This window comes from Nymphaea colorata, chromosome 10 (genome assembly GCF_008831285.2).
Source record: "Nymphaea colorata isolate Beijing-Zhang1983 chromosome 10, ASM883128v2, whole genome shotgun sequence".
Lineage (NCBI taxonomy): Eukaryota > Viridiplantae > Streptophyta > Magnoliopsida > Nymphaeales > Nymphaeaceae > Nymphaea > Nymphaea colorata.
In genome coordinates, this window is record NC_045147.1 from 24,494,178 (window position 1) to 24,514,964 (window position 20,787).

Here is a 20,787-nt window from a genome sequence, read left to right on the forward strand (position 1 = left end):
AAATCACCAAATGCTACTCAGATAATTTAGTTTTCATCAAGAAATCTTACGATAAAATGTTGTTATATTGATTTATGTGGATGACATAATAATTACAGGCAATGATGGACAAAAGATAGCTCGCACCAAGTGGTATCTTCACAATACGTTTGAAATCAAGGATCTGAAAAGACTAAAGTATTTTTTGAAGATCGAAGTGGCTAGGTCCAAGAAAGGTATCTTTCTGAACCAACGCAAGTACATATTTGATTTATTTAAAAAAACAAAGAAAACAAGTATGAGGCCAGCAAACATGCCCATAGAAGTCTACCCAAAACTTGACAATACCAAGGATGACCTTATTGAGAATGTGCCAAGCTATCAAAGACTTGTGAGAAAATTAATCTATCTCACTGTCACACAACATGACATCAATTATGTCGTGAGGCTGGTAAGTCAACATATGCATTCGCCTAAAGTAGTTCATGTCAAAACTGTAGAAAGAATTCTCAGATACTTAAAGAAAACTTCAGGGCAAGGTTTGTGGTACAAAGTGAATGAAAATGTTAACATACGAGGTTACTTAGATGCAGACTGGGCCGGTGCTTCAGATAGAAGATCAATGACAGGTTATTGTGTGTATATTGTTGAAAACCTGGTTTCTTGAAAAAGCAAAAAACAACACACTGTTTCCAAATCTAATACCGAGGCTGAATATAGGGCAATGGCAATTACCTCAAGCGAGCTCATTTGGATAAAATCACTCATCCAGAAACTTGGATTTGTTATCAAGTCTCTCATTCTCATGCATTGTGACAATCAAAATGTAATTCATATAGCTGCAAATTCAGTCTTTCACGAGCGTACCAAACACATAGAAATTGATTGTCATTATGTACATGAAAAGGTCCAAAAAGGAGAGATTGAAACTCCATATACTAGAAACACAAATCAACTAACCGATGGATTTACTAAAGGACTTCCTACAAAGCAATTTGAAGATATTAAAAGCAAGTGGGGCTATTTGAATCTCTATGCCCCACTTAAGGGCAGTGTTGAAGCACATCATACTCAACTGCTCCTATCAAACTTGGATCATTGAAATCTTTGTGAAAGTTGGAAGGATTACTACCATTCTTATTAGTTTCCTCAACAATCTTGATTCCTATATGTAAAGTTTACCAACGTTCACATATATTGCTGCTTTTCTCATGTATTATATATATCCTTGTAAAGCAAAGAACAAAAATGAGAAAAAAAAGAAGAAATCAAAGGGGTTGCTGCTCTAGTGACCGAACCACGTAAAATTGGTGTTTCAGTTCTTGATTCTTCTCTACTCTCCCTTTTTCAACAATTACAAATTAATAGAATTCAGCTAACTCTTGAAGAGAAAATAAAAAAGCTATAGTTAGAAAGAATATGTCAATACGAGACCGCGCAAAAGAAATGATTAGATGAAGAAAAAAAAAGCGTGAATTGGTTGTACCATCAAAAGCTGGGCACGTTTTCTTGGTAAAAATTTTCACTGCAAGAATTGATGCCAGTTTAAACACTTTCAAGGGACGAAACCCTGATGGGAACTCATGGACGCTTTTAGCAAATATATACAGATGGAGGCGGCCAACTGTGCTGATGACTGTATAAATTGTTCTTCACGTAAAAAATGGTACCGCTAGATTGCAGCAAAAGTGCGTCTATGGTAGCTGGACTCACAAACAATATTATAACCAATGAAGATTCTCAAGATAATTCGGGATGTGGAAGTTGCTTTCCGGCCGTGGTTGCGCTAGCTGTGAGGTTGAGGTCTAAGGCCTTCGAATTTTTTATTAAGTTTTGTAGCAGCTCTATTTCCAGACCAGCATGTTTTTGCAAGGTCTCCATAAGGTGGGACCTGCCCACAATCATCGTTTCATGCTCGGCCGTGTGAGAGAGCATTTTCTGCTATCACTCGCTTATATTTGGATCTTTTACTATTATTGGTTGCTTGTGCCGTTGGAGTTTGAGCGCAACAGGCAAGAGAATTCTGATCATAAAGATCCCTTTCAGAGATAGGTAAGGATTCCTTCGATGGCGCTTTATGGCCAAAGCTGATTGCCACTTTGTTTCTCTTTTTCCTCATTTCTTGTCTCTCTGTGTAGTCAATCAACAGATTCGACTTGCCGATTAAGCAAACCAAAGATTCATCAAAATGAAAAAGAACAGTCTCGATCGCCTTCACTCCTTTATACAGGATGGTCGCTTCTTTCTCTTTCAACATAAAAAGAAGTGAAGTAACTCTTTAAATTCATTACTCGAACAACTATGTATACGATGGGCCTTACATCTTATTTCAATGCCATACATAAACGATTAATAAGCGGACCCAGTTATTTGGTCCTTGTGGGCAGAGCTATGGTGGTGGGGTGACGCCCCGTGGCTTGCCATGCAAACGAAGGTGGACTCCTGGGCTATTATGACTGCAGTTGCACCCGTACATGATCGAGTTATTCACGCTCTGGATGTTGCTGTTTACCATTGCCGAAACCGGTTTGTGACGGTGACTCGGTTCCTTCTTCGCCGACTCTCCTTCTTTTGCGGCTGCATTTTTCCCCACCTCTTCCTTATGATTCTCGCCGCCGTTCGCCACATTGTGCGCTCCTCGGCGGCCGGCGATGATCTGCATGGTGGCTCCGTTGTTTTCGCCGGAGATGGCAATGATGCGCATCCACTCATCTTCGTCGTCCCGCACCGGGATGATGCGGTTCCTGTGCAGACCAGGTCCTGAGTTGCCGTCCCCATTGATCTTGGAATGCTGTGGCGAGGTGTGGTTGCGTTTTCCTGAGTCGGTAATGGCGGCAACGTGAGGATTATGCGGAACGTTTTTTATTGTGACGACCTTGTCCGCCTCCTTGACCTCCGTTTCTGCAGTTGGGTACTTGGGAATGACCTGGCCTTTGACGATCTCAGCTACCGGGTAAGGCTTGGGCACCGGGGAAGGAGATGGTGGCCCGGTGGATGAAGGAGGTTGTGCAGTCTTGAGAGATTGTGGCTGAGGTGGGGGTGTGGAACCCTTCAACTGGGGACGCGGTAATGGCGATGCATGTTGGGATTTTGATGCTTGGGGAGGGGAAACTTCTGGCGGAGAAGTTCGGGTTTGCGGTGGTGGTGGTGCTGGTTGGAAAGCTTGGCGTTGGGGTGGTGAAGGTGATGGCGGCTGGGTTGTGGGGGGCGTTGCTGGTGGTGGAGGAGCTGGTTGGAAAGCTTGACGTTGGGGTGGTGAAGGTGATGGCGGCTGGGTTGTGGGGGACGTTGGTGGTGGTGGAGGAGCTGGTTGGAAAGCTTGGCGTTGGGGTGGTGAAGGTGATGGCGGCTGGGTTCTGGGTGGCGTTGCTGGTGGTGGTGCTGCTGGTTGGAAAGCTTGGCGTTGGGATGGAGAAGGTGATGGCGGCTGCGTTTTGGGTGGCGTTGCTGGTGGTGGTGGCGCTGGTCGTAATGCAGGAGGTGACAGCGTCTGTTGAGAAACTTGACGTTGGGGTCTAACAGGTGCTAATGCTGGTGTTGGTGAGGGAGCTCGTGCAGGTGCAGCTACTGGTGTAGGTGTTGGTGGGGGAGCTGGTGTTCGTGTGGCTGTAGGTGCAGGAGGGGGTGCGGATACAGGTGGTTGCACTGGTGGGGGTGCCGGCGCGCTTGCTTGCACTGGCGCTGGTGCAGTGGCACGTGGTGGTGCTGGGGCGGGTGCGATTGTCGGCTCGCGAGCTTGTGGAGGTGGGGCAGCTGGTACCGGTGTGGACACCGGTCGGGCTGGCATCTCAAACCGTTGGGTGGCCAGCCTGAGCCATGGAGGTCGATTTTGAGCCATTTCAGGTGCGAAATGTGTGCGGTTTAGGAAATAAGTTTGAGCTTGGTATTGGGTGGTAGCGGAAGAGGAGCTAACGTCGCTTATATATAGATACACACATTCACGTGGGGTACCGTGCTTCAAGGTATTAAGCCTGTGCGGTGGAGACACGACGCATCAGATTCTTGGGAAAAGGGAGGAAGGTATAGCAGCAGCCGTTGGTTAAAAGTCTGGTATCTCCAGATAAACGTCGGAGATAGCAACCTTGCGTTGCCTGAGATGGTGCCCATGTGGCTGCACGGTCGCCCCCTTCTCCTGTTTTCTGCCCGAGTGGTTCTCACTTTGTGCTTGTCCATCCGTGGGGCAAGGTGCGCCAATATTCTATCCTGCAAGAAGTACCACTACCGGCAAACTAGCCCTATAAGCCGAGAAGCTCATCCCATTAAGTAAGCACGAAATCTGTTCAACGAGAACAGGCGCAAGCTCTAACATTATGAGTCCAAGTCCAGCATGAGTCGAGGCTCTAGGATGAGGTGCGGGACACGAACGGGCTGCTTTTTTTTTTTTTGGAAAAGGGTTTCCCTTCTCTAGTTGCTTTTGGAATTAAAATGTAACATCATAAATATATCATATAGCATCAAAATATGTGCCTAATATGGATACCCCAGTATGAAGATATCTGGCTTATGGGTCGGACAATCTGTTCCACACCCACCCCATTCAATTTAATCCAACTCATAGCAAGGTTTGGCTTATACATATAGACATGTAAAGATTTCACGTCTATAATGGACTATGAAGCTATTAGCTTAAAAAAAAAATCACCCTTGACTTGCTTGGCCCAGCCTATTAAGTAAAGGAGCCCTGGTCAAACCTGGATTCTAAAGGCCGATCCATTTTTCACCCAAAGACTGGCATGATGGCTAATTTTAATTTTCTTCTAGCATAGCCACCAGCAATTTGACTCGAGCATTCTCAGTCCTTGTGCTGGATGCCACCAACTCCACTCCCCAGCCACCGGTCCACGCTCATGCATGATATCATGGATGGGGGACGGTTGATGAAGGGGCTCGCTACTCCTTTATCAGATGCTCCAGCCAGCTAGCAAATATTGCTTTAATCTCTCTTTCTCCCCTTAGTTCTCCCTGCCCCGCCATACTTAGTGCTATGGTCCACTGACTTTCACGCTGGAAAAGTAGAAGCCGGCCCATGACACTGGTCGCTGCTGTCACTCACTGCTGGGTATCTGGTGCTTTCCTGGAGAACAAATGCCCACCCACCATCCCCAGTGACCGTCAAGCCTACAGAAACTACCCGCTCTTTCTTGGCATGTGATACCTTTCAGCAGGGTTCAGGATTTGATTTTTTTTAGTGGCCGGTTAAATGGGAGCTGAGTTTTGTGGGTTGGATTCATCAGCTGTCGCAAAAGTTGAGTTGGAAACTTTCAATTGTTTTCCGCTAATTCAGTACTAAAAAGCTAGCAAAAAGTGATGTCCATTTTTCTCTCCAGAATTACACCCATCGGTTCGTCGAAAATTAATACTCTGTGGGGACTTTGAAGCACACTGATTCCGCAATCTTGTAATCACGAATCACGTGGTTGCTTGGTGATTGTTCACCCAAAAGAATGGTGATTTAATTTCGAGGAGCTCAACCTGGATTTTATGTTTTTGGGTAAATAGCATTCGGATAGGTAAATCTTTGTGTAATGTCGGGGAGAGGACCGAAATGGTCTTATCCTATTCCTACCTATCTGCAATGCACATACAACACATGAATGAAAGTGCGATGTCGTTCTTTTCTCACTTTCTACGGAATCCAGCTCTGCAGAAGCACATGCGTTGAATTTGTTAGCCATCTTTTAGATTCTCACGGTCCTGTAATTTGTTATCTTCCTCGTGATGTATATAAATGGAGGTTGGGCTTTGCAATGGAACTTGTGCAAAACATGACAAGACGGTATTAATATATGCGATCTAGAGAGTTCTAGTCATTTGCCAATATCAAATGAAAGGGTGGAGTGTCCATTACATTTCATCTAAGAAGCCCTATGTAACACAAAGTTCACTGGAACATTAATTATGTTTTTCTTATATATACTGTGAGACAAGTATCCTTGGAAATTAAAGACGAATTCCTCGTGGGTGGGTAGGACTAGGAGAGCTGGACGCAATCGTCTGGTATGCTGTACGTAGCAATTGCAAACCAAACGCTTGGTTCGCCTGAGAATATGAGAGGAGTCTTTCACAACGAAGAGGACTCGGTGGGGTTTCCGACCTTTCTTTACCAAAGATTGATCTAAACCGTAGGTAAGGGGTGAAGGAGATGGGGAGTGAGTGAATCTTATTCTATTTGGCAGAGAAAAGTTACCTCGATCTTGATGGTGAATTATTTATTTTTTCGCAGCTTAATGGGAACCATATAACAACGATATTGGGAGTCTATCTATGGGTGCCGTCCTGTTATGATCTCCACCGTGCCACAAAGTTACAAGAGAAAAACGCTTACACTTGTGGGCCTCGACCAGATAGCGGAGGTCTGGTGTCCGACTCAGGCTCGTAACAACCCAGAGATGTAGAAGGCATACATGAGTGCCATGTTGACCACTACCTTTTTCAAACCTAGAACTTCTATATATGTTACCTTCGTCGATGCAAGATGGGTCTGGCATCTATATTACCGGATCTGGATAATTTGCACTTGGATCTGAGCAGAATTTGCGAAACGTAATACCGGAATTATTTCCGCACAAGTTGGAAGCGTTCAAGGACATAGGTCTCACCAAGTGTTCCACACGAGGACACTTGCCTAAAGATGGAAACCTTGCAAACACGACACGCAGCGAAAAAGACTTTGATACTCATGGGATCTGTCAACAGAATACTTTCTTTTTAAGGTGTTCCCATGTTTCTTAAGTGCTCAACAGCGAACCTTCCATTATGTGTTCAAAATTTTCAGCCTAACCTAACCAAATTAGTCCACCGGCTGTCCACTCGAGAAGGACTGGTTCAAGTTGAGGCACCGACCACGAACCTAACCAAATTAGGGTCATCGAATTGTCACTTGATAGAGGGGCTAGCGCAAATTGAGCCACTGACTAGCACAGCCTGGACCAGGCCCCAGTGCCCACCGCTATCCTAAAAGAGATAGCATGAAAGTAAATAACGAATGTTTCCGTGGCTGAACAACCTCAACAACTAATATACCACTGCACTTGATCATGATATTAAACATGATTTGGACCAGATACAAAATTTGGATCCGTGCAGAGAAGGGCCAACTTGCGGAAAAACCAAACCCATTGGCTTTTCAAACATGCAGCTCATTTTTAATTTTTTACCTGCATCCTATTCTCTCACTTCACGAGTATCCTGCTATACTTGCGCCCTTGGGCGATGAAGGAAATGATCCAGGGAGAGTATCCGGCCATTTGGGATGCTGCACCTGAAATGATAGCTGAGGCGTGTCATCAAAGATGAACTGGATTAGAAGCACAATGTTCTAGAACAAGATGGCAAGGAAAAGCACGATCCATCCTGCCATTGAGAAGACAGCAAAGATGTGAACCCAGAAAAGAGAAGCAGCAGCTTCCTTGCCACAACCTCTTAAGTTTGCAACGGCACCTGTTCACCGCAAGGAAAAAGGAGAAAGGAATGAGACTTGATGATTATGCAGAGAGCCTTAATGACTTCATGGCAGCTAAATAAACCAATGTCAAAACCAACAACCAAGGGATACGGTGGATATTCAATAACCACCACCTCACACACAGGCAGCAATTAGCCTATATTTCTCAAGTAGAATAACAAATGACTGCCAAGTAAGACAGAGTGAGAAAAAATGTGATTAACGGAGAACTTTCCACATGATTGGACAGGAAAAGTAGCGATGATACAGAAGGAAACTGTTAACCTATGCTTTCCTGGTTTCACAGTGCAATTAGCAATATGGATTTATGAAATAATGCGCATCATGTTTCTGACATGACTTCAGGAGGTTGACTGCCTTGTAATTCAGGATGCAATTATGAAGAATTTTGACATGCCTGATGCCAAAAGGTGGATCGATCAAATTTTTCTACAGGCTGGTCCACTGGACCACTACACGTTTCCTTGGAGTGATGTCCTCCAGTTTTTCTCCAACTCTCTCTCTCTTCATGTTTTTGAGGAGTGGTGTCCTTCAGTTTTTCTAAATCCCTCTCTCCTTCCCTCTCTGTGTGCCAACTTTTTTGAAATATAAAGCTTAACTCCTATGAACAACGTTTGTCTATGTTCCCTGCAGTGCATAGAAAAGCACATGATTCAACCTGTGATCATAGTCAATCTTGTTTAAAGTCGAACCCAATTTTGCAAGCATGCATATGGGCAATAGCTGAAAAAAAAAACACCAATAGAAGAATCGTTGGACTACTCTAAGCAGCGGTAAAGGAGGAAACAAAATGAAAACTGTTCTGGAATCCGACAAACAACTCCTCCCCTCCCAGATGGTCATACTAAAAAGCTATAAATCAAAACTATGGTATAATGCTACTTCAAAAGATTCTGCTATTACTTACCAGACAATACAGATGTTGGCATTGAATGCTGAAGCAGAAGCACAAATCGGAACATCTTATCACCCTCCGGAAGAAAGCCGAGCCGATCTGCCAGAGTGACAATACCAAGCCCAGTTGGAGGAACCAAAATCAACCGCCCAAAGATAATTGCAGCAATTGTTTTGACTCCAAGCTTGGCACTTCCTGGTCCTGGTCCTACAGTATGTAATACAAGAAGGATGAAGGACACATCAAAAGGAACCAACACCTACCATTTGAACAACAATGTTGCAGGCACATCTACAATTGAAATCATAAAGGCAAATCTGAGATTTATGACTCATTGCATGCATGAACTCTTCCCAGTCTGGTAACCACTGGAACGTGAAACCCATACAATAGAGACACACAAAGGCTGTCAATAAGCTAAGTGAGAATTTTGATACAAGGTCAGGTACAGCAGACTTAATTTCCTAAAGCTTAGCCACTTGGTCAACAGCTACAGCTAATAGGCCTAGTTGAAGAACTGATTCATTTTCACCTGGATGACCAGAACTCACGGCTTATTGATAGTTTCATGGCAAGACAAAAATTCAAGCCATGCAGAAGGGCAACAATCAGGCATGATGCTGTCCATTTACAAGTTCTGGCTAAAGGTGAAAAATATTGATAGTTTCATGGCAAGACAAAAATTCAAGCCATGCAGAAGGGCAACAGTCAGGCATGATGCTGTCCATTTACAAGTTCTAGCTAAAGGTGAAAAAATAATTCTCATTGGCAAAGGTGGGTGGTTATGAACCCAGATGGTCCTAGTGAAACATTTCTTTGTTAATCTGCTGAGCTCCATAATTCTCCTACACTCCAGATTTTAAATTGTTGCAAAGGATGTAATACCCTGGGTATCTGACGTGCATGCTACCAATGTCTACCTGAAATCCTTCCTTCCCAAGGCTTACATTTCATAAAATCCGCAAACATCTGAAGGCACATACAACTATGCTATTGCTTGGTACATATATCAGTTGAAGCCAGTGAAGAAAACATTTGGGTGAACTCTTGCACTTATAGCAAGTTCAAACCTTTATATTCTCTGACTGCTAAAAAATCAAATTACAAACTATTGGAAAGATTAAATTCTAAAATAACGGTTCTGAGCTTTGAAGAAATGTCCAAGACTGCAAGCAAAGAAATGTCCATAAATAGCAACTATAATTTTGAGCCACCATATTTTTCTTTCTCAAAATTTCATGAGGATCATGGCTCAATACAATAGGAAAGTACTCAGGCTGCCAAGCAAGAGATCAAGGACTCATGACTCATGAGCTTGTTCTAGAGCAGACACTTCTTCCAACAAAGGAAGATAGTTAAAACCACCCTCAGTGACTCTCCTGAGCAACTCCACATACAGGACCAAATGGGTTATGACCCCTTTCTATTCAAATTTTTAACCGACATCTGTACCATCTAGCAAGACAAATGTAATTAAAAACATATGCAGCTTTAACTTACCATCAACAAGGTTTCCACCCAAAGCCAACAAAATACACGGAATCATAGCCCCTCTGTAAAGAACATAAACTTGTCAGACATGGAAACAATGAATCCAAATTTTTTTCAAAGAATCAGTTATATGGAGACTTCAAATTCCACTCGGTCATATAACTTGAACGCTAGGTGAAACTCTTAATATTACAGCTACCAAACTAGATTAGTAATTTAACATCTAGAAGGACATTATAAGATGACCCACACATTGTCATATAACTTTCGTAACATTGACAGCCTACAAATAGGCAATTCAGATATTCTTTGCAACAATTTGGTGAACCACTTAGCATTCACAAGAGGACTGAGTAATATGGGCATCATATGGATATTATGACAGAATCTAAGCTTCTATACATCTAAGTCATATTGACTCATTGAAACAGTCACCCCACTTGAGTGACATGACTTGGATGCAAGTGCAGCTCCAGTACGGCAACCATTCTTTTCACTAAAACATTGACAAAATGAGAGCTTGTTAACCGTTAAATTTGTGTGAATGTGTGTGTCACACACTCTCTCTCTCTCCCTCTCTCTCATATATATATATATATATATATATATTATACCCTCGCCGGACCTGCACTTATGTTTTCATGAAAAATGTCACACAGGCACCTGAACCGACACACTCGCCCTGCACCTGTGTGACTTAGGTTCACATAGACCTGCAAATGGTAGCAACATGATGTTTCACAAGCTTGTAACGTTTAACAGTATGCTTCCTATGATAATATAAATTGAAACAAAAATCCGAGAAAATTTATCATGTTATTATGATATTGGTTCTTAAGCTTCCGCCAACAGTACAAGACACAATACAAGTTGTACGGCACAAAATTTTCCTACCTAATGAAAATATACAAGATTTGTCTGATGAGAAGAAGACATTGAGGAAAAAGTGGTTTTTCAGTAAAGCTACAGTTCAGGGGTACTCACCCACAAATCATATCTTACACATAAAAGCTGTTCTGCAGTTCAGAGTACTGGTAGCTTTATGGCCTAGGAAAAAGGCTTATATTCTGAACCAACAATCTAGAAGCATCTATCAAAACTGAGCACATATGCAGAGCTTTGAGCTTTCATGCAGATTAATAGATCTTGAATCATATTCTAATGATCAGAGTTTTTCTTTTTCCAAGAAAAATCTGAAGTTTCTGAAAGCATTGATGATCAAAAGCCAATTGGCAAAACCTTTCATCCATGACTAGGATTTCTGAATAGTTGTGCATCAAACAACTTGAATATCAGTTATCATCAAGAAGAAGCAATCACTTCAAGAATCAGATTGTTAAATATGTCTCAAACCCAGCAGCTAAGATGTTAAATAAAATATCAAGGATATGCTTGCATCCATTACTCTTGGCATATGCACCAAATTTAGGCCCGAAGAGTACCATACAAATGCAGTAGCAATGTGTATACGTAACATAATGTTTCTCGCAGCATAAAGCAGGATTCAGGAGTCTTATGGAGCATACCCAAGAATGATACAGCTATCAGTTAAAAAGAAAAGTGGTGCATCATCTGTAAGGATCAAGTTCTTGAAGACTGGTACAGCACCAATTAGGATCGCCATAATCTACAAAAGATTGCAACTATGTGGAAGTCAATAAATATCAACTGTCAATCTTACAATACCTTGAATAAGGAGTAGAAAACTCAACAAATTTAAAGGATTTTTCGACCACAAAACAAGGGAAGGAAGATTTGGAGATCAGAAACCTCAATAAAATTACATTCATTCAATTGATACGCACCGCAATAGCTGATAAAGCTAAATTTCAAGCATAGGGGATTAATAAGTATGAAAGAAAAGCAGGAGGGCCATTCACAGCTATGGAAAGATTATGCCATGAGAAAACATTATTTGTCAAAGTCAAAGTTCACTATTGAAAGACTCAGGTGATGCCTACCTATATTGCATGGACACAGATACCGTTGTTGGTGTCGGACATGGGTACGGGTGTCAGATACGGCGAGCTTTAAAAAATTAGACACTTGGACATGGCATAATATATATATATATAGAGAGAGAGAAGAGAAAATAATAAAAACTGTCATATAATCAATTAATTGTTTAATAACTTGTATGTGTTTGTATATATGTTTTATATCAAGGTTACTTTAGTTAATTTGTAGTTAAGTAAAATGAAACATTTCAAAAAGTTAAAGAACATACCCCTGTCATCCTTAAAGAAAAAAAAACTATTCTTTTTCAAAAAAGAAAATGATGATCTTCTTCTAAAAAAGGGGGGTGGAGAGAGAGAGAGAGAGAGAGAAGAGAGGTGTCAATAGGTCTGAAAAGGGAGTTTAACCGAAAAGGAAAAGGAAGAAGGAGAGGAAGAAAGGAAAGAGAAAAGAGGAAATAAAAGAAGGAAAAGGAGCGATGCGCGTGTTCATTTTTTGTATACTTCATGTTCAGAAAATAGTGTGAACTTGTCCCACATGAGTCAAGGCATGTCAGTGACGGATACGGGTGGACACCGAGACTTCAACTTTTTTTGTATGTCCATGCAACATAGATGCCTACTATTGATTAGGTTCAAAGAAAAACCAAGTTCACGATGGTTGGATGTAACTTCTAAGAAGATTAATTCTTAAGAGTCTCACTTAGAGGCATATGCCTCTACTCTTAGAACCTCAGGATATGAGATCCATGGATTTAAGCTCAAGCCCTTCCCCACCCCTATCCCTTCTGGTCTTATATCAGACCTTTTGCTAGTGTAAAACAGTAAAAGAGTAAAATAAGGACTCCAAGTATGAAAATTAGATCTGACCTTAGATCTTTAGTTTGATGAACCACGAGTTTCAGTGGATGTTTTGCCACATAGCAAAAAAACATACCACATCAGATAAATGGATCTCAGTTCAATTATCAAAGTCACTCTTAGAAAATTTATTCTTTCTCCTAGTGATTGTTAACTAATCTAAATTTGTCTAAGACATGGTCTGTAATTTCTCTAGCTTTACTTTCAATCAATATGCATTAACACATTTTTGCACATGTTAATGGTTGGATTAGATACAACCAATTCCTTCACACATGGTTATTTCTTTGTTCTGTTTCAGTCTTCAAAGGGCTTAGTTGAGGAAGATAGAACCATCTCTCCTTAGAAAAGGTATGAGTGTCACTTGGTTCCCATGAGAATCTTCATTATTCTAGTGTGATTGTTAGGAAGAGGGTTTTGTCTTTCACCAAATCAACATCATGTATACTTGTGTTTTGTATGCCTTTTTTTCTAATTACAGAAGGGATAATTTAAGCACAACACTCAAATATCCTGTCACTTAAATACCACTAAGCCTTGTTAAACCTCAATCCTTAGTTTAGCTACCCCACATAAAAAAGCTGACAACAATTGAAACCTTACTAACAAGTCATGTCTCGCCTCCCTAAATTCCAAACTTTTAGAACAAGTTTCTTTCTTGAAAGCCACAAGAGCTGAACTACAACTAACAGATGCCAGATAGTCATGCAAATACCAAAAGGTGAGATAATATAATAATACTACATTGCCTGTTAAGTAATTCGAAATAACCAAAAATTGCCAGAACTACCTATTGAGCTAGAGAAATGCATAAATCTACTAACTCTCAAGAATTGGCCAACATAGACTCACCGAAGCAATAATAGGAGGCTGCATAATTTGCTTAATCTTCAACTTCTCAACCATGAAGGACAAGAAATTAACTACCTGCGCACAAATGCATGATGTCAGTGAAAAGGAAATTCCCCAATATCCTTAAAGTTGTAGAAAATAATGAACCCAAATTGGAGAATACACCTGCATGTGAACATGTATACTTCACTGATTTGAACCGATAATGTCACAACCAATTCCAAGCACAAATACATGTTACACTTACAATGGACTGATTGAACAAGTAGGCCAATGTGAAAATGGACTCCTATAATGATAAATATCGGTTAGCCATGAGTTTGCATGTCATGGTGGTATTCTTCTTGCAAACACAGTTGCTCTTTCATATTGACACTGAAAGAAACACTGAGCGACATGTTAAACTGACTTTCTATTCATGGGAGGCTTGGAGCATTACAAAAACTAGAGTTTACAAAACTAAGCATTCCTATCAATTTGAAGCAGAAATTATATGTAAGTGTGGGCGCTGGGCGGGGCCTCCGGCAGGGGCCCGGTACAGGCCCGGGTCGGCTCGATGGGCCCGACCTGGCCCGTTAATATTATTTTTTTATTTTTTAATTTAATAATATATATGTTATTATTTAAAATATAATTTATATTCAAAAAAATATTTGATAATTTAAAAATCATTTTTTATTGTAACCGGACCAGGCCGAGCCGGGCCCGGGCCCGAATTTCGGATTGTCGGGCCCGACCCAGCCCGATGCCCACCCCTGATTAGATGGTAACCTCATGGGAATCCAAAAAGAGGTAAAAGTTTGTTTCTATGTCCATTAGTTCCCATTTTGACAATCAGTTCCTCTATCTGCATTCTTCTAAAATAATCTTACTATATAGTTGTTGCAAAAATGGGATTCTCTTTCCAAGAAATCATAAAGCTCAAATATATTGCATGTTAAAAGGCATTCTATTATACAAAGACCAAGGGGTAATAAAAGTTTCAAAAACACAAACAGATGGAGGGAGATCTAGGCATTTGTTTAAAGGAACATGGACACACAAAAAAAAGTCCTTTACCTTTTCTTTCTTTGTGGCTCTTCTTGAGACAACTCCATCGGACACTAGAGGCAAAAGCAAGGGAGTAGCTTCAGGAGCAGAACTTTTTTCTGTGACCTTTGCAGTAATTTTTCCTGCTTCAAGGCTTTGGCAAGAATCCTCCGGAGGTGCTAGCATGTGAAATACATATGTGTACAGAATGATAGCACCAACCTGGCATACAAAAAGCACAAGTTGCTTCAATTAGTAGAGTATATAGAGGACGACAACGCCCATAAGACCAAATCAAGATAAACAATTCTCTTCTAAAAATGAAACAGTTCCATTTCCCAGTTATAGCAAAAGGACTCTTGGTAATTGATATAGCATGATTTCCTCTAGTGACTCAAGATGATACAAACAAGAATCACTAGAAAAGCCATGGAATTCAAAATACAGTCTCCAACAATTCTTAGGGTGTCTTTGGATGACACCCTCAAAAAAGCTGTTATGTGCAAGCAGCTCTGTGAAAAATGGTTTTTAAACATTTTCTAAACAGTGGTTTCTGTGTCTGGGTGACAAGTCACACACTCAAAACACAGTTTTTGCGAACAACTTGGGGGCTCAGGTTATGCAGTTACTTTTGAAAATCAAGTTTCATCAAAACTGGGTTTTCTTCGAACCAAACAATAAAAAAAATTGTTTTGGAGTGCCATCCAAACACAGTGTTAGCTTTATTTTAATGGTCATGATTGTATTTTTCACATTCTCTCTTATAGTTACTCATTCACATTATTAAGGAGCATTTGACTTCACAACTTTCAAGCATTCGCGGCCTGAATCACCATGCACAATATTTAGATAATTAAAATATACACTTATTCCAAGGCCTACTTTTTCCAAAAGTTCCATGGCACTTGCAGTGTTACATTTATGGCCTTATCAGTAACCATATATCCTATGCTTGATTCCTGGAAGTGATACATATGATTCCACCTCCAAAAGGGCTATGTTTGTCCCTTGAAAGAGTGTATCAGTGCTCAAAAGTGGATACTCTAGGGAAAAGAGTAGCATGCTTTCAAAGGTTGCAATTAAGCTCTTCAAATAGAAAGCAAAAGCTCACAAAGCATAAGCTTGTTTTCACAGAAAAAGCCAATAAAGTCATGCATGGTACTTCAGGTTTATATCTTATATCAAGAATCATGTAAAGGTAGCATATGTGCAATGCAAGCTTTTGATTGGCATTTTTTACAATATTGATAGATGTGTTATCTTAGTTCTTATGGTCAGTAGGGAAACCTTGTCCCAAAAGTATATAAATCATGAGTCATGACCTAAAATTTGTTTCATGCACACGCACAAAACCTAATTACAATGGGTCCTTTAATTTTACCTACCCATTGACCAAAGGATATATAGGCATTGCCATCTTGGCTACACTTAAGAGGATCACCAAATGGATTGGCCTTATCTCGACATAATGCTGCAATCAGGACAAGAGGTATGTTTCCGATGTTCCCTGTACACAAAACAATAATACATATGTAACGAGCATCAACATTATGAAAACATAACACCTACCCAAACCTCTCATAACACTACAAATACATCAACAATAATCAGCCACTCAGTATATGAACCGGAAAGAACAAAAAAGGAGGTATAAAATGTAGAAGCAGTCAGAGAAATGAGAAGCCATCAGGAACGCAAGTTGCAGGAACTATAGGGCAAGAAAAATATGTTATTCTCAATAGGAATGTGAAGTTAATGCTGATCAAACATTTCATTTTTGAACCAACATATTTGATGTCCAATACAGATGAGTACTTTGTTAACCAAAATACTTGATTATGTTTTTATAACATACTCACTATAACGACATTTGGACTGATGGATCCCAACCCAGCATGTAACAGGCTTCTGTTCATACCATAAAAGCTATGGAGTATGGACCAAAAGAGCTCGTAGTATGACAAACATGTACATGAACCCCTAGTCTTTGTTAAAGTTAATAGGTCTACTTGTGCTCATGTTAGTCAAAGTGTATTTATGTCCTTATTGTAATATGTTTTAACTTAGTTTACAGTTTTACCCCTTGTAAGTGAGGTCAGACTTTTATTAACTAAGGGTAGTCATGTCTTTTACTGTCCGTAGTAGAGTATTAGTTAGGGTTTTATTCCCAATTGCTTTAACTTTCTCTTTTACACAAGAAGAGAATGACGTGAAGAGTGCTGCTGCTGCTGATGTACTCTTGTGCAGATTGAAATAACATTGAATCTTCTTGTTTTCTATGTTTGGGTATGTTGGATTTAACAGTCTTATCACACAATGTGTTAAAGTCCACCCCCTTTAATGCACACATGTCCATGTGTGTGGGACTCCAGGCCGAATATGGAACTTGGCTCCACTACCAATTTTGATACAAACTGACCTGAGTATTTAGTTTGACATATCTCACCCAGTCTTTTTATAGTCTACATTCATACCAAAAAATGCAATGAAGCAGGACAACTGGTAATATGACAAACATGTATATAATCCCCTAAAGATTTAAAAAAAACTTCAATATGGAATTATTCTCAACTCTCAAGTCCTATTACACATATGGGGTGTTATAAACAGCATGTATTAAAGATCAAACTCAGTGTTATTCTATTGCCTCATTGAATGTGACTGGCCCCCACCTTAGCTACAGTAGAACAAAAGTTCTGGGTCCTAGTCAAACTCATAACTACAGAGATGCAAATCAAGGGGATAATCCAAGATTCCCTTGAAGAGGCTCATTTCTAAAGAGGGTTGATTCCACAGCGGAAATCTTTTTTACAAACCATGCTTATCTAAAGCAAGACTGAAACAGTTACGGTTACCAGAAGTCCATTCCCCACTTATAGAACTTCAATCATAGGACTAAATACATGCAACACATTGCAAGGAAAGAACTTCATATGGACCTCATGCCTGTAAACATTTTACGAAACAAGCAAAAGCATTAAACACCAAGAATGAGAATACTACATCAGTGTGATTTTTGTCTGTGTTTGATAGTGCCAATCCACAAGCTGTTTTGATGTACATATTCTCTACGAAATTTATGAGTTTCATCTTCCATAACAGGCAATGAGATAAAGAACATAAAGAACAAGCATAAGATCCAGAAAGCTCAATCAGGTCAGGGAAGAACTAAATGAGAAATTACACATTAGAGCAAATAATGTACAAATGGAACAAGAAAGAGCCATTTTCAAATCACAGCAGCAGAACATCCGAGAACGCCTTTTCTTGACTATCAACCATGTAATACAGAGAAAACAAGAACTATCAGAAAACAAATGAACTCCAGAAAGTACTTACCAATTCCAATTTGAATAATAGTAAATTTGAAATAAGGGTATGGTGGACGAATCACAAGAGCAACAAGGAGGCCTATGAGGGAACCAGATATTGTGCCCAGAACAACATTGACAGGAATAAACCACCTGAAGAGAAAGATAATACATTATGATACTAAAAATAAAGATGATGGTAGTAATTTTCAAACCCCTCATTAACATGCCAGCAATCTAAAGAATAGTGGTAACAACTTGTGTGCCGCTTGAGAACAAATGATTTGTCAAAGCTACTGAGTGGGAAATGATTGCTATTCTATGTAAATAAGAGAAATCCAGGTCACATAAATTGTATACAGCACTCAAAGTCAACATTTCTCCAGGTTCTACACTAATTCACATTTCCTATGAAATTCAGGACTTCATTACAAGCATCTAGTGAATGACTGATTCTTTACTAAGTCAACCACCATGTGTAATGAAATCGCCTATAAAAAATATAGACAAAGCAAAAAACTTCCCTGCCAGATACCAAAGAGTCAACTTCAAGACAAAAGTGGTTAAAAATCTCAATTAGTAAAAGTAGAGAAAATTCTCAACTAGTAGATTGCTTAAACAATGTGGAGAAGCATCTAAATCCATTGCATTGGACTCACACATGCCACTTCGTTACAACTGGACGGATCACTGATGATAGGCCCGTTAGAGATTGAGAGTGGAGATTGTTGATTATGAAATCTATAACTGATGCCTGAATTGGTTAGAGATATCTTTTGAAGGTCTTAACATTGTTATCCTAAGCTTGGAAGTTAGAGGTTAGCCTCCCATGGCTAGCTCACTGCTTCAGGGCAGCTTCTTTACCTAGATGGATGGAGAATCGGGTCGGGTTGGCGGTTCCGAAGTGCAGACATGATCTTGTGGGCAAATTGGCAGCCTTGACCAGCTTCACTTCTAATCCAACCTGGAAGGGATAAATCTTTGGACTAGTAACCTTTTTTTTTTCTTCTTCTTTTTTTTTTTAAATTTTAGGAAGAAGAGACCCAACCAAGATCTAATATTGGTCATGGCCGACTAAAGGTAGCTGCATCCCATGAACTAGCCTGGGCCACTGTCAAAGTTCATGATACAGCGAACTGGTGCGTGAATTGAGACGGGTTTCAATGCAGCCTAAACAATTAAGCCATGCGAACGCCGTTGCCACAGTCCATTCATTCTTTGCACCCATTGTACGCACTACGAGGTGCTTCAAAGTTTCAAATGAAAATCCAGCATAATAACAGTAAAAGTAACTGATTCAAATAGAAAAAGATCTATGCTATTTGTAAACATGGTTTTCTTTTAATGAATACTTAATCAACTGATTCATGTAAAAATAATTAGTACCCCATACTAGGAAAATAAATGAAGTATAAACCATGATGAAATTATTTTTGAGAAGAGCACATGTTTATCTTTCAGTACAGAGTAACAGCTAAAGAGACCAGTAAAAGTCGAGAATGATGTCGAGTAAGAGGATAACTACTCACCACTCCAACATTTTTTGTACAGTGACGGCTCGACCAAGTTGAGAGAAGATGAGGCACGGAAGAAGCAGAGAAAACACCAACTGCAAAGTGTATCAGATCAAATGAGACCCACCGAAAGCCAAGCGAGGACTATTGCGGAAAAATAGCGAATATGACACCAAACCCTTTTCTCGCTGAGATGAAATTGAAACTTTGGAAGACACAAGCCCTTCCTAACTCTTCAGAAAAACAACAAAAATCTTTGGGTCCGCGATTTTTCTTCCCTATTGCAGGACGATAAATAATGATTTAAACATTGCAAAGAAACCAAATCAATCATGGCAAACCGGGCGAGCAAACGGGAGAGCCATGACAACTTATGAGGTTTTTTTTTTTATACCAAAAAAAAAAAAAAGGAAGGAAAGAAAGAAAGAAGGGAAGAAAGAAAAAGAAAAAGGAGAGATCTCGGATCGGGTGGAAGGGAGTCGAGGGGGGATGGACGAAAGGGGCTTACCCCGTTGAGCAGTTTCCGTCCATTGGCAGGAAGGATATTGACGTACTTGGAGGCCATGAGGAACCCGAGGAAGCACATTGTGAAGACCTTGGCGATGGGCAGCACCGCGAACTTCAACGTCTCCAACAACGATTCCCTCCCCTCACTCATCAGCTTCTGAAACAAAACCCGATCCATCTCTCTTTTCTGTCACTCACCACAACTAAGACCACCGTCTCGAGAGGAAGCAGGCTCAACCCCTCTAGACAAAAGAGAAAACCTTCTCCCCTTCCCCGGAATTTCACCTGCTTCTTGTGGTGCAGTCCTCTCTCGCTCTCTCTTTCTCTTGTGCACTTTTCTGACGGGCTCCCGGATTTCCAATCGAACAGCGCAGAATCCTTGTCCTCCTCTGGATTATACGCAAAGAACGTGATATTCAATTAGAAACTGTCAATCTCTGTCTATCTATCTCTCGCGAGCGAGCGGGCGTAGTAGGATTGAGAATGCAGAGCTGAGGACAGCAAGCAGGCATCGACGCTTCTCGTACCTTCCCTTCTCCTTCGGCTAACGATTTATAACGAAAAGGCAAGAGGAGACGAGGAAATATAAACTGAAAAATCGGGAAGGAAGGGGAAAAGGAAAATCGTGTAGGTGAAGGACTCGCTCTTTTCCGAGACGTTAACCCCACATACTGCTCGACACTTGGCTACTTCGAAGTGGGCCCTACATCTCCGCTTCCGTCTCCCAGTTTCCACCCACCTTCCGGTCTCAACCTCCGTTTTTAGAAAATATTTTATGCGAAGAATAGATGAAGTGACATCTTCAATTGACCGTTTTTATATATATTTTACTTTGTTTTGGGATCTGTAAATTTTGAGGTCATTGCTGATTCTGAAGTTTGCCATATATAAAACTTCAAGAATAGAATGCTAAGATCGGACCTCCGAT

At 40.5% G+C, this 20,787-nt stretch overlaps 2 protein-coding genes across 2 annotated transcripts; both read right to left on the minus strand.

The window, feature by feature from the left end:
- Positions 1-2,245: 2,245 nt before the first annotated feature.
- On the minus strand, positions 2,246-4,222 carry LOC116262780 (vegetative cell wall protein gp1-like). The gene has a single exon (XM_031642274.2). It carries the CDS (start codon positions 3,815-3,817, stop codon positions 2,369-2,371), a length of 1,449 nt encoding a protein of 482 aa, XP_031498134.1. The 5' UTR covers positions 3,818-4,222; the 3' UTR covers positions 2,246-2,368.
- Positions 4,223-6,994: 2,772 nt separating this feature from the next.
- On the minus strand, positions 6,995-20,466 carry LOC116263087 (protein PIN-LIKES 6). Its single transcript, XM_031642675.2, has 10 exons — positions 19,861-20,466; positions 19,368-19,447; positions 17,867-17,991; positions 15,913-16,034; positions 14,558-14,749; positions 13,499-13,573; positions 11,357-11,457; positions 9,840-9,892; positions 8,352-8,546; positions 6,995-7,419 (listed from the first exon to the last, which is right to left on the minus strand). The coding sequence occupies exons 1-10, from the start codon at positions 20,035-20,037 to the stop codon at positions 7,298-7,300; spliced, it is 1,242 nt and encodes a 413-aa protein (XP_031498535.1). The 5' UTR covers positions 20,038-20,466; the 3' UTR covers positions 6,995-7,297.
- Positions 20,467-20,787: the final 321 nt, after the last annotated feature.

Coding starts and splice junctions, on each gene's coding strand:
- LOC116263087 (XM_031642675.2), bottom strand. CDS start 20,037: ATGGATCGGGTTTTGTTTCAGAAGCTGATGAGTGAGGGGAGGGAATCG. Junction 17,992..19,367: donor GTACAAAAAATGTTGGAGTG/GTGAGTAGTTAT, acceptor CTTTCTCTTCAG/GTGGTTTATTCCTGTCAATG. Junction 7,420..8,351: donor GCCAACATCTGTATTGTCTG/GTAAGTAATAGC, acceptor TGCGGTGAACAG/GTGCCGTTGCAAACTTAAGA.
- LOC116262780 (XM_031642274.2), bottom strand. CDS start 3,817: ATGGCTCAAAATCGACCTCCATGGCTCAGGCTGGCCACCCAACGGTTT.